At 39.8% G+C, this 12,087-nt stretch overlaps 1 protein-coding gene across 3 annotated transcripts in view; it reads left to right on the forward strand.

Annotated features, from left to right (window-relative positions):
- LDB3 (LIM domain binding 3) overlaps nt 1-9,210 on the forward strand; it is a 126,537-nt gene extending 117,327 nt beyond the window's left edge. For all 3 annotated transcript variants that reach the window (XM_006894474.1, XM_006894472.1, XM_006894473.1), the window contains exon 13: nt 9,121-9,210. In XM_006894474.1, coding sequence (XP_006894536.1) covers nt 9,121-9,210 — 90 coding nt within the window. The remainder of the gene's footprint in view (nt 1-9,120) is intronic.
- The last annotated feature ends 2,877 nt before the right edge of the window (nt 9,211-12,087 follow it).

The raw sequence follows: 12,087 nt of genomic DNA on the forward strand, positions 1-12,087 counted from the left end.
ATCTTGCTTGCATGTGAAATCAGTGAGATTGTTCTGTAGTTTCCACATTCTGTTGGGTCACCTTTCTTTGGGATAGGAACAAATATCGATCTTTTCCAGTCATTTGGCCAAGTGGTTGTTCTCCAGATTTCTTGGCACAACAGGCTTAAGTATATCAGAGATAATGAGGATGGCACAAAACAGGACAGAGTTCCAATCAGTTGCTCATAGGGTATGAGTCGTACTCAACTCTATAGCACTAACAACAGTATAATAATGAAGATGCTTCAGAAGATGGGAGTTCACGGATGTATCAAGACAAAGGAAACATAACCACTTTTCATCTTGTTCACTTTTGTAGCTGTGTTCATATAGTTTCAACAAGTGTTCCTTTCAGTTACAAGACCAATGAAGACTTCTTTGGGAATAGAAACATACAAAAGCAGCAAAGGATATATACAAGGTTTATATTTTGTCAGGCTGAATTGAAGTGAACCAGATAAAAACAAACAAAAACTCTGGTTTGTTCTGGACCTAATTTCATGTTATCATTATGTAAACACTTGAAGACTACAAAGAGGATAAGTATAGTATTTTTTCAAAGTCATTGCTCCTGAGTGATGCATAGTATTTCATTGTGTGAATGTACCACAATTACTCAATCCATTGGTTTGTTGATGGACATTGGAGCTGTTACCATTTTTCTTGCTGTTGTGAATATTGCTGATATAAACATTGGTGTACAAATCTCTGTTTATGTCTCTGTTCTAATTTCCTTGGAGTATATCCCTAGCAGTGGAATAGCTGGGTCATATGGAATTTCTACGTTGAGCTTTTTGAGGAAATGCCAAACTGCCTTCAAAAACGGTTGTACCAGTTTATAATCCCACCAACAGTGTATAAGAGTTCCATTCTCTGCACATCCTTTCCAACAATTATTGCTTACTATCCTGTTAAACTTTACCACTTCTACTGGGATGAGATGGTATCTCATAATTTTTTATTTACATTTCTCTTATTAATAGTGATTTTGAGCTTTTCTTCATGTGTCTGTTTGCCGTCTGAATGTCTTCCTCTGTGAAAAGTTTTTCCATATCTTTTGCCCATTTTGTATTTGGGTTATTGGTCTTTTTCTTGTGGAGGCCCTGTAGGATTCTTTAAACTTTTGTTATGAGATCCTTGTCTGAGATGTCATTGCCAAATGTTTTATTCCTAGTCAGTAGGTTTTCTTTTCACCCTGTTGGAAAAAGCTTTTGGTGCATATAGAGAATTAATTTTGAGAAGGTCCCATTCATCAGTGTTATCCTCTCCTGGTTGTGGATTTCTGGCTGTATTGTCAGGCTACTTATGCCATAGGCTAGACCTTCTAAGTTTGATCCAATTTTGTCTCTTATAATCTTTATGGTTTGGAGCTTTACCCTTAGGTCTCTGATCTACCTTGAGTTAATTTTTTGTGTATCGCATGAGATGTGGGTCTTGCTTCAGCTTTCTGCAAAATAGTAGTCCACCTTTGCCTGCACCATTTGTTGAAGATGTTGTTGTTTCCCTATTTGACAAGTTTTGTTGTTCTTGTTGAATACAAGTTGACCATAGGTGATTGTTGTTATGTGTCATCAAGTCGCTTGCAACTCACAGAAATCCTATGTACAGTAGCTCTGAACTCTGCCCTATCTTGAGCCAGTCTCACTGTCTCTGATACACCTACCCCCATTACCACAGTTACTGTGTTAATTCATGTCAAATAGGATCTTCCATTCCTGTGCTGTCCATCTACCTTTCTAAGCATCATATTCTTTTTCAATGATTGGTCCCCCTCACAACATCCCAAATTATATGAGGTAGAGCTTCAAGTTGCCATCCCGTGGTCACTTGTGGTTGCTGTGAGGCTGAACACTGTGACACAGATGTGTCAAATGTGTTAATGGTTGGCTACCCAATGCGGACAGAGAGTGGGGTGGAGCTCCCCGATTAAAACAAGCGTGGAAGGAGGAATGGCATCCACTTCCATAATAGCTTGCCTCCGGAAACCCTAAGAACCTGGAGAGAGGATGAAAGGCACCCAAGCATCGAGGACTCTCCTTCATAGGGTCGCTGTGACTCAACAGCACTTAACAACAACAACAGTAGGTTTTGAGGTCAGGGAGTGCTTATGCCTCCCACTTCATTTTTTTTTTCTCCCACTTCATTTTTGTTTTTCAGAAGTACGTTGCCTATTTACTTTTTCCTTTCCAAAAAACTTGGACATGCATTTTGTAACTGTATTTGGATTGTGTAAAACATGTAGCTTGTATTACTATATAATATGGGAAAGACTGGACAGCATTATGCTGAGTGAACTAATTCAGTCTCATAAGGACAAATACTGCATAAGACCATTAATGTAGTAAAATTAGAAGGATGACTAGCAGGATGTGTATAGGGGTCCATAGGGGCAAGAGAGGGCCAGGAAAAATCACGGGGTCACAGAGTTTGGTGGATGGAGTGAGTGAGTGAAGGAATCAGAAAGGATGTAGTGGAAATCTAGAAAGATGAGGTGATGGTGGGCATAGATCAATGGTGGTTGATTTTATAAAATACACCGTATGGAAATGATAGTGTGAAACACAATGTGAATGAAGGAATGTGTGAAATGCAATGTAAATAAATGAAGCACAGTGTATTAATTTTGTGTGCAAACCAATTTAAAATAAAAAATAAATTTTAAAAATAAACTATAAACAATTTTAAAATATGTAAAACTTTTATTAAAATGTTTTTAAAATTTGTCCATTCCACTATTTTTCCTACTAAAATATAACTTGTCTCTTGTCAGAACTTCACAAGTAATACTTTTGAAAGTTTTACATTTCATAACTAGGAAACTCCCAGGATTTTAAGATATAAATTCCCTATTTTCTTGTTTCTTCATTGAATATTTGATGAATCTAATGCATATTGATCTGTACCCTGCCTGTTAATGAATTGTTGTTGTTGTTGTTGTTAAGTGCCATCAAGTCAAATATGATTACAACAAGCCAATAAACAGGAAACCCCATAATTCTTTTTATAGGAGTTTAGGTAAAAAGATTGTATGACTTACCATTTTTCATCTTTGATTCAGAGTCAAATTAGTCTGAAAAGATACTTCAGAATTGCTTAATAGGAATCAAAGGTGATAGTAGAAAAATAATTTCTATTATCATGTTAATTTTATTATTTCTCTCACTTTAATTACTAGGGTCTAGAAACAAAATTACTGCTTTTACTAACTTTTTAATTCTGATATTAGTGAAACTTCACAGAAAAAAATTGGCTTTATGCTCATCATTCATGCAGATTTTGTTTTATGACATTAATTGCATCACCACATGACAGCAACACTCCTCTTACTCACCTGTGGTCCTTGTTTCTGCTCATCCTCCTGCCTTCTGAATATCTCCCTGGGCAAATACTGCCCTTTTGATCTTTCATAACTGATTGTTCTAAGGAGAAAGTACTTCTTTAGTGTTACTGTTCAACCTGTAAACGTGTGTATTATTTGACTGAAAGTTGAACCACAGTGAGCTTTCATTTCAAACTCAAAGGTTGAGTAAGGCCTATTAGTCGCAGGGATTAGAGTACTCAGAGGCAGTACGTCTGGGCACTTTTAGAACTTTTGTTCCACATTTCTCTTCCACTCTGCCCAGGATCCCACCCTGTGATCTCTTTTCGAACGGTCAGCAGCAGTAGGCAGGCACCATCGATGTCTTCTGTACTCAGAGGAGTGGAGGTTGGAATTTGCATGGTCCATTAATCCTTTGAACGGATTGATTCTTTACATCTCTGCTAATCTTCCCTCTTCTTTGTTCCAAACAGGGAGAGACCTGTAGACTGACCTTAGACTGCTGCTAGAGAATTTGTAAGAGCCCAGAAGCTACCCACCACCTACAGTAGGGAGTGGAACACAGTTTTTTGTGAACTATGCTACACCTTTAATGTTTCCCAAGAGTATGGCCCTGAGACCCTAGGATTAGAAAATCATTCCTCCAGTGTGTTAAGTTATGATTTAAAAGTTTATGTAACTTTGCTACCTGTTAACTGCTTTTAAAAAAACTTATCTTAAATAGTGAAACTTATAACTGGCATGTAGTTAGGACACTCTTAGATTTTTTTTTCTTTCTTTTTTTAAAAAAAAATTTATTTTCTTAACTTTAATGAAAATTTACAGAGATTTTAGATTTCCGTTCATTGTTGCACTTTTCTCCCTGATCACCCCTCCCCCCCCAGTTCGCTCCTCTCTTTGAAAACTAAAATTCTTTCAGTGGTATGCAATACCCCCCGCCCCACTCCCCCCTCCACCACCCTGAGTACGCTCCACTATACAACCTTAATTCTGGACTCTTGTGAGAACCATAATACCCTATCATATATTGCTTTTAAAATGTTCTGTCCCTCATCTGTTTCAATGCAGTATACATAATTTATCCAGTTTTTCTCAGTCTTACCCCAACGCTGATGTCAGTCTCATTCTACAACACTGGCACCATGCAGTATTTGTCCTTTTGTGACTGAGATACTTCACTCAGCATATTGTCCTCCAGGGTTACCCATTTTGAATAATATTGCATGGGTGCCTTATTTTTCAATGCAGTGTGGTATTCCATTGTGTGAATATACCACAACTTCTCTATCCATTTGTTTGTTGATGGGCACTTGGGTTGTTTCCAACTCCTTGCTATTGTGAACAAAGCCCCAGTAAACATGGGTGTGCATATATCTGCTTGGGTGTCAGTTATAGTCTCTTTGGGGTATATTCCCAGTAGTGGAATTGCTGGGTCAAATGGTATCTCTATTTGCAACTTTTTGAGAAAGTGCCACACCACTTTCCACAGTGGTTGCACCATTTTACACTTCCACCAATAGTGAATAAGGGTTCCAGTTTCTCCACAATCTCACCAGCATGTGTTGCTTGCTGTTCTGTTAAATTTTGCTATTCTCACTGGTGTGAGATGATATCTCATAGTTGTTTTGATTTGCATCTCTCTTAGAGCTAGGGATTTTGAACATTTCTTCATGTGCTGGTTGGATATCTGAATGTCTTTTTTGGTGAAGTGTATATTTTTTTTAAAAGCTCTTTTGGCATTTGTATAAAATAATTTGTGAAGTTAATATATCTATATGGCCATCCCCCAAAAAATGTACATGAACAACTAAAATCTGATTTTGTAACCAACAGGAATTTTTGTTCATTTATAATCAATAGGGAAAAACTGTCTAGATATTGGAGCCATTCTAGATTTTTATCTGTAACATGTACTAACTGAATTCAGTATTCAAGTTTTATATTATTAAGGTCTTCTTGATAAAAGTTATTCCATCCACCTCCACTGTCTGCAGTTTTCTTTATAGCTTCTCTCTGGGCAGCATGCTCTCAGATCTCTGCACAGTCTAAAGAAGGTATTACTGCCACACACGTGCACTGATTAATGACCAAAGTCTCCAGCAATAATGAAAGGTGTCTCTTATGAAAAAAAGCAAACAAACCCAAACCCAAACAGAAAAAGACTTGTTGTTGTTGTTGTTATGTGCTGCCAAGTCGCTTGCGATTTATAGCAACCCTATATACAACAACCCTAAACTTTGTTCTGTCCTGTGCCAATCACACTGTCTCTGACACTCCCATCCTGATTATACCAGTCACTGAATCAATCCACCTCATAGAGGGCCTTCCCCTCCTGCCCTGTCCCTCCAAGCATGATGTCCTCCAAGGACCGGTCTCTCCTTACAACATGCCCAAAGCATGTTAGACCGAGCCTCAGAATCCTTGCCTCCAAGGAGCCGAGCCACCCGGTTTAACCCTTTCCAGGATGAATCTGTTTGTTTCCCTACCAGTCCATGGTACTCTCAATACTCTTCTCCAGCACCACAGCTCAAAGGCAACACTCCTTCTATCCTGCTTGGTCATTGTCCAACTCCTTGATGCATAACAAGTGATTGCGAAGACCATGGCCTGTATCAGACGCACCTTAGTCTCCAGAGAGACACCATTGCTCTTCAGTACTTTGGAGAGGTCCCTAACAGCAGACTTTCCCATGGCAATGCGCCTTTTAATTTCCTGGCTGCTGGTGCCAAGACTGTTGACTATGGAGCCAAACAAACTAAAGCTGTGTACAATCTCAATCTCTTCACCATCCATCCTGATGCTACCAATTGGTCCAGTGGTGAGAAGTGAGAATCTTTGTCTTCTTGACAATGAGCCTCAATCCATATTGGAGGCTGCAGTCCTTGATCCTCTGCAGCAAGTGCTTCAGGTCCTCCTCAGTTTCAGCAAGCAGGGTTGTGTCATCTGCATAACACAGATTGTTGATAGATCTTCCACCAATCTTGACACCACATTTCTCCTCATAGAGCCCAGCCTCCCGCATGATCTGTTCTGCATACAGGTTGAAAAGGTATGGAGATAGGATGCATCCCTGGTGTACGCCCTTCCCAATTTTGAACCATGCAGTGTTCCCTTGCTCTGTTCTGACGACTGCCTCCTGGTCCAAGTATAGGTTTCGCATTAGAATGATCAAGTGCTCTGGGATTTCCATTCTTCGCAGAGTCAGCCACAGTTTGTTAAGATCCACACAGTCAAACACCTTTGCATAGTCAATGAAACACAGATAGACAATCCTCTGGTATTCTCTGCTTTCAACTAAGATCCATCTAACATCAGCTACAATATCCCTAGTACCACGACCCCTTCTAAACCCAGCCTAGACTTCTGGCAGTTCTCTGCTGATGTGCTGTTCCAGTCATTTTTGGATAATCTTCAGTAGAATTTTGCTTGAATGTGAAATCAATGATATCGTTCTAGTTTCCACACTCTGTTGGGTCACCTTTCTTTGGGATGGGAACAAATATAGATCTCTTCCATTTGGCCAAGTGGTTGTTCTCCAGATTTCTTGGCACAACTTGGCGCGCCAAAACCACTCGGCTTTCGTTCCTCAGGCTGCGTAGAGGGGGCATAAGGGAGCCTGACTGGCGAGAAGCTGGGCAGCTAAAGGGTCCATAAAACTCCCCGCCCATTTCCCAGGTAGCATTGAAGACGCCAAAACTATGAGGCATTCATTCCTCGGGCTGCGTAGAGGGGACATAAAGGAGCCTGACTGGCGGAGAAGCTGGGCAGAAAAAGACTTATATGTGAAAAATTACCTGAAAAGCTGTTCATGAAAACACTGCAGACACTACAGTGATTTCCCTGCTGGAGCGAAGAAAACGGAAAAGATTCACACTATTCTTAGTCTAAAACATCAATGGCCCACGTGAACCTCAGTCTCTATGACAGTGATACCAGAACGAGATGGTGCCTAGTTATCATTGCTGATTGCTCTGAATGGAACTGTGGTGGTTAGAGAAGACAGAAAATATGGCAAAGAAGAAACAGAAGAAGCAGAGGATGGAATCCAAGCAGCAGGTAAGTCAGCAGACGTCCACAGTTGCCCTGTCCAGCAGGAACCAATGAAGTTCTACGTCTGCAAAGGGCATAGTTATTCTTTTTTTTAAAATTATTATTAAATTTTACTAGTTTTAATAAGCTCAGGAGATGCTAAGGCTATTAAACTAGAGAACAAAGGAAAAGGGGCTTCTCCCCTCTCTCAGTTGAGGATAGACCCAACCTCCCCTCTTGAGTGTGTTTCTTTCTTTCTTTACTTAATAAAGTTTACTCGGTCTTTGTTCCTTCTGCCTGTGCTACATGCCTTCATTCCATTCACCATTCCAGTGTGTCCTATCTAGACACCGCCTGGCTAATAAACAGACGGAGAAACTTTAGTGCTCTACCATTAGGGCTGGGAAACTCTGACAACGCTAATAGGAATCACAATCAAAGATCTGTGATACTGTGGGAGAAAAATATGGAAATCATTCAAAATATTGAAGAAAAAGATGATGAGACTGGAGGAACCCCCAAGACTGTGGCTTTTAGTCACCCTACAAGCTGGAAGCAAAATCATCTGCATGTCTCAATTCCCAGCCTCACAACAGATAGACCTATACAGTGATTAGCAACACCAGAGAGGAAGGCATTCAGAAAAGCATGGTGGGAGATTAGAGACAGCATTTATCCAGGAATAAAGGTTAGTTAGAATGGTATCCGAATCATAAACAATATGCCTCCTGAAACTCTATGAACTTTGATAAATGTTGATAGAGAAAGGCTTGGAGTGGTATCTACTTCTTAAACAACATGCCTCAGGAAACTATGAACTTTGATAAAAATTAATAGTTGTAGAGGGGCTTCAGGCCTTTTGTTCATAGGGTTACTATGGGTCATGCTCAACTTGACGGCAATCATCAACAATACCAACAAAAGTTAGAAGGCAAGAAGGAAGAAGATAGGAGGATGGATGGAAATGGTGGGCACAGAAAAGAAGGGTGAAGAGCATGGGTTCAGTGTGCAGATTGTAATTCATGCCACAAAATAAAATGTGTACAAATTACTGACTGAAAAGCCAATCTGCTCTGTAAACTGTTATTAAAATAAAATAAAATATTTTAAAAGTAAAATAAAACATTAGGGAGCACTACTACTCTAATAAACAAGGGGTCATCTTGAGTCAGAATCTAAAACAATTGAAGAGAGTGGTATTTCACAAAGGTTCTAGATTTTAATCTGTAACATGTACCAACTGAGTCCAGTACCCAAGTTTTATGTAACTAGCATTTTCTTTTTTTTTTCTTTTTTTTAGCATTTTCTTGATAAAAGTTATTCTATCTGCCGTTTTCTCAATGACTTCTCTCTGTGCAGTGTATCTTTAATCCTGGTGAGAATAATCTTTTCTAATGTGTTTGCCATTATACTAGTGGTATTCCTTTATGTTTCAATCATGTTTGTAGGTACTCTTTTGTGAACTTGTATTAATTCCTTTAAAAAATTGGGTAACATTAATTGGCCACCTTAATGTTCTGTATTTTCTCCTTTCCATTGAATTCTTTTATTAAAAATTTTTGTTTTATTCCAACTTCTTCTCAGAATTCATATTTTCAGGTGGTTCATTGCATCTACTTTGCCTCAGTCTTTGATAAGGTGCAGTGAAAACCAGGTAGTTTCTTCAGGGTGACTGAATCCCTCTTCTGCCTCCTCCCACATTCTCTTTTGTACTGCATGACCCTGACTCACAGCAATCTCTTCTTGCCGAGGTCTGCCACGTGAATTTAGAAGGGCAGCCGTTCTACTCCAAGAAGGACAAACCCCTGTGTAAGAAGCACGCACACGCCATCAACGTGTAGAGTCGGGGTGCCTGGTGCCAACAAGACCTGGGAGCTGTGCCTGCTGCTGGCAATGAAGGATTCCTGGAGGCTACTTCTGGGGGGAAAGAGGGAAGGCAGGAAGCCATTGAGCCCCTTTGAAGTATAATTTTAGACCTTTCTTCTGTACACAGATCGTGTATTTACATAGTTCAGACTAGAAGCCAAATGAACATTCTAAGTCAAGCTAGTAATTAATCCAAGACTGGAATTGTACTTGAAATGCTTAGGACAGAATTCTAAGAAGTCAAAAGTGAAAAACAAAAAGAAACTTTCCCAAAGTGATAGACCAGGGCTGCTACAGAGCTCAGATCACTGCTGGTGAACCTCTGACTCAGGAGGCCTTTCCAGCCCCTCTGGCACACACGGCAGCTCCATCCAGTACTTGATCCTGTACTTGCTTGCAGGGTATTTTTAGAGCCAGAGTGAGAGCTTGTTAGCTAAGACTCACCAAAAAAAGAAGTGTTATTCCATTACTAACGTCATGGAGCTGCTTCTGCGAATCGGCCTTTAGGCCTTCAAGTGGACAGGCTTGCAATGTTCTCTTTGGAGCCTGGATATCCCAAAAGAATGTAGGACTGAGGACAGCCAACTGCTGTGTCTTGGAAGTCACAGGGTGATTGGGAGGGCTGTAAAAGGTCTCTGGCTTGCACAGCAGACCGCCTCCCTGCCAGGCTCTTCAGCTGCCCCTGATGATTTGAAGGAGCCCATGTCACAAGGCTTAGCTCCTTTTTCCCCCCCCACATGTACATTTCAATGCCATTGATGACATTTTTCATTGGTTACATAACTCCAGTTGTGCAGCCATTCTCACCCTCCTTTCCTGATCCACTCATTAGTGGGAACTCTCTGTCCCTACTGTACCTATCCAATCCTTCAAGTTGCTTTTGTCAGTTTGGTTCCATATAGCTAGATCTTGAAAGATCATAATGTTCAAGACAGACATTCTTTACTAGTTAAGCTAAAGTATTGGTTTGGCTTTAAAAAGACTTCAGGAAATATTTTTAGTGCAAGATTTAAGATTATTTTAGGACAGTAATTTTGGAAATTCATTCAGTCACCTTGGCTCCAGAATTCTGGATTTCATGAAAATTTAAAATTCTGTTCTGCATTTCTCCCTTTTGATCGGTATTCTTCTATAGAATTCTTGATTAAAATGTTCTGTAAGGATAGGTCAGCTCCACTTTGTATTGTAATGGGAACGTGGAATTGAGTTTTTCCCATTGTACTTTGCAAAGTGGGAGAACATTTTTAAAAGGCTGGCTTTTGCTTGCCTTTTGTTTTCCTTTAAGAGGTTCATTAGCATGAGTATCCAGTTCTATGCATGGAATTTACACCCACTCTAAGACTGCTCCCCTGGGAAATGTTCCTCAGGAGTCTCCTCATCGCCCTCACTCCAGCTGACTTGGAGACCTGCAGAAAAGGAGACCTCATGTGAAACAGAATGACAGAAGGGGCTGAGAACAGGCCCACCCACGTTCTGGGTGGAGCAGAGAACTCATCTCACCCCAGCACTCATGCTTCCCAGGGGTTCCTTTAAATGCAGCACATCTATTATGCATCCTTGTGTTGACTGCTGGAAGAAAAAAATACAATGACATATATGCATTTGTCCAATGTTTTGAAAATTAGTGAACTAAATTGATCTAGCAAATGCTTAAGTATTTAAAGTAGACTTGGATCTTCAAGTTTCTTTGCCATTATTAGTGGTAGTCTCTGAGTTAGGTAAGCATTACAAAGCTGTTTGATGATAAAAAGAGAAATTTAATTGCTGAGAATGTAAATGCCATCATTTCTCTTCTTTTAAGTAAGTGCTATTACTAAGCTTGTTGAACATGGCACTGGAGCTCTGGTGTTGTAGTGTGTTACATGTTAGTCTGCTAAATCCACTGGCCAGTCCAAGGGAGAAAGGTGGGCATTCGTCCCCCATAAGATATAACAGCATCAGAAACTTACTGGAGGGTTACTAGGGGTTTGAATCACCTTGACATCAGTGAGGTCGGGCTTTGGTTTATTATTATGCCCATTGAAAATGGTGCAGAAGTAGGCATTTTGAATTATTTCTCATTCAGACACAATACTTTGAAGTAGTAGTCCAACTTACTGTGACTCACCTCCCTCCTGTTTGGAATGTTCTCTTTGTGTGTTTGCGGTATTTTCTGGGAATACATTAGAACTCTTCCTTCTTCTAAGGATTGAGGCTTCAAGGGGGTTAGTTTTCAGATGCATATTGTGTCTACCTCTCAGACACCGAATTCTCTCAGATAAGGAGTTCCCAACAGAAGGCCTGAGTTTGTCTCCTAAAGTGCAGTCACCAGCTTCCCTCAGAGATTGAGAGGACCCAGCCTGTGCCCTTGGTGCAATGAGGAAGTGAACACAGAAAAGAAGACAGAAAAAGCAGATTGATTTTTTTTTTCAGGAATTGCAAACAAGTACCTCAGAGCATTCTGTTGTTTTTGGAAAGTTCCAATACACGGAACAAGGAGGTTCCTGACTGTAGAGAGGCCTTAAACAGGTGTTCTTCTAGGAAAAATATGAAATGATTAGGACTGTTCTCAAGAAAGAAAAGTTCCTCAGAGTTAAATTTCGAAAATCTTTTTAAAAAGGTTTACACACACACACATGATCACACACAAAAAAAGAGTCAAATACCTTAAGAAATGAGAACTTTATTATAGTCATTGGTTGAAATATATGCTTTTTAATATCTCTGAAATAATGTAAATTCTGAGACACTGCTTTTTAAAAAAATGAATCAAAAGAAAAACCCACTTTGACAGTAGTGAGAGAAGGAAGTATTGTGGGTCACTGATTATGGTGAGCCTTGCTTAGTGTTAGGATGAAAGTTGTATCTATTTC

Source organism: Elephantulus edwardii, unplaced genomic scaffold, assembly GCF_000299155.1.
Source record: "Elephantulus edwardii isolate Elephantulus edwardi_28Jun2011 unplaced genomic scaffold, EleEdw1.0 scaffold00144, whole genome shotgun sequence".
Taxonomy (NCBI): domain Eukaryota; kingdom Metazoa; phylum Chordata; class Mammalia; order Macroscelidea; family Macroscelididae; genus Elephantulus; species Elephantulus edwardii.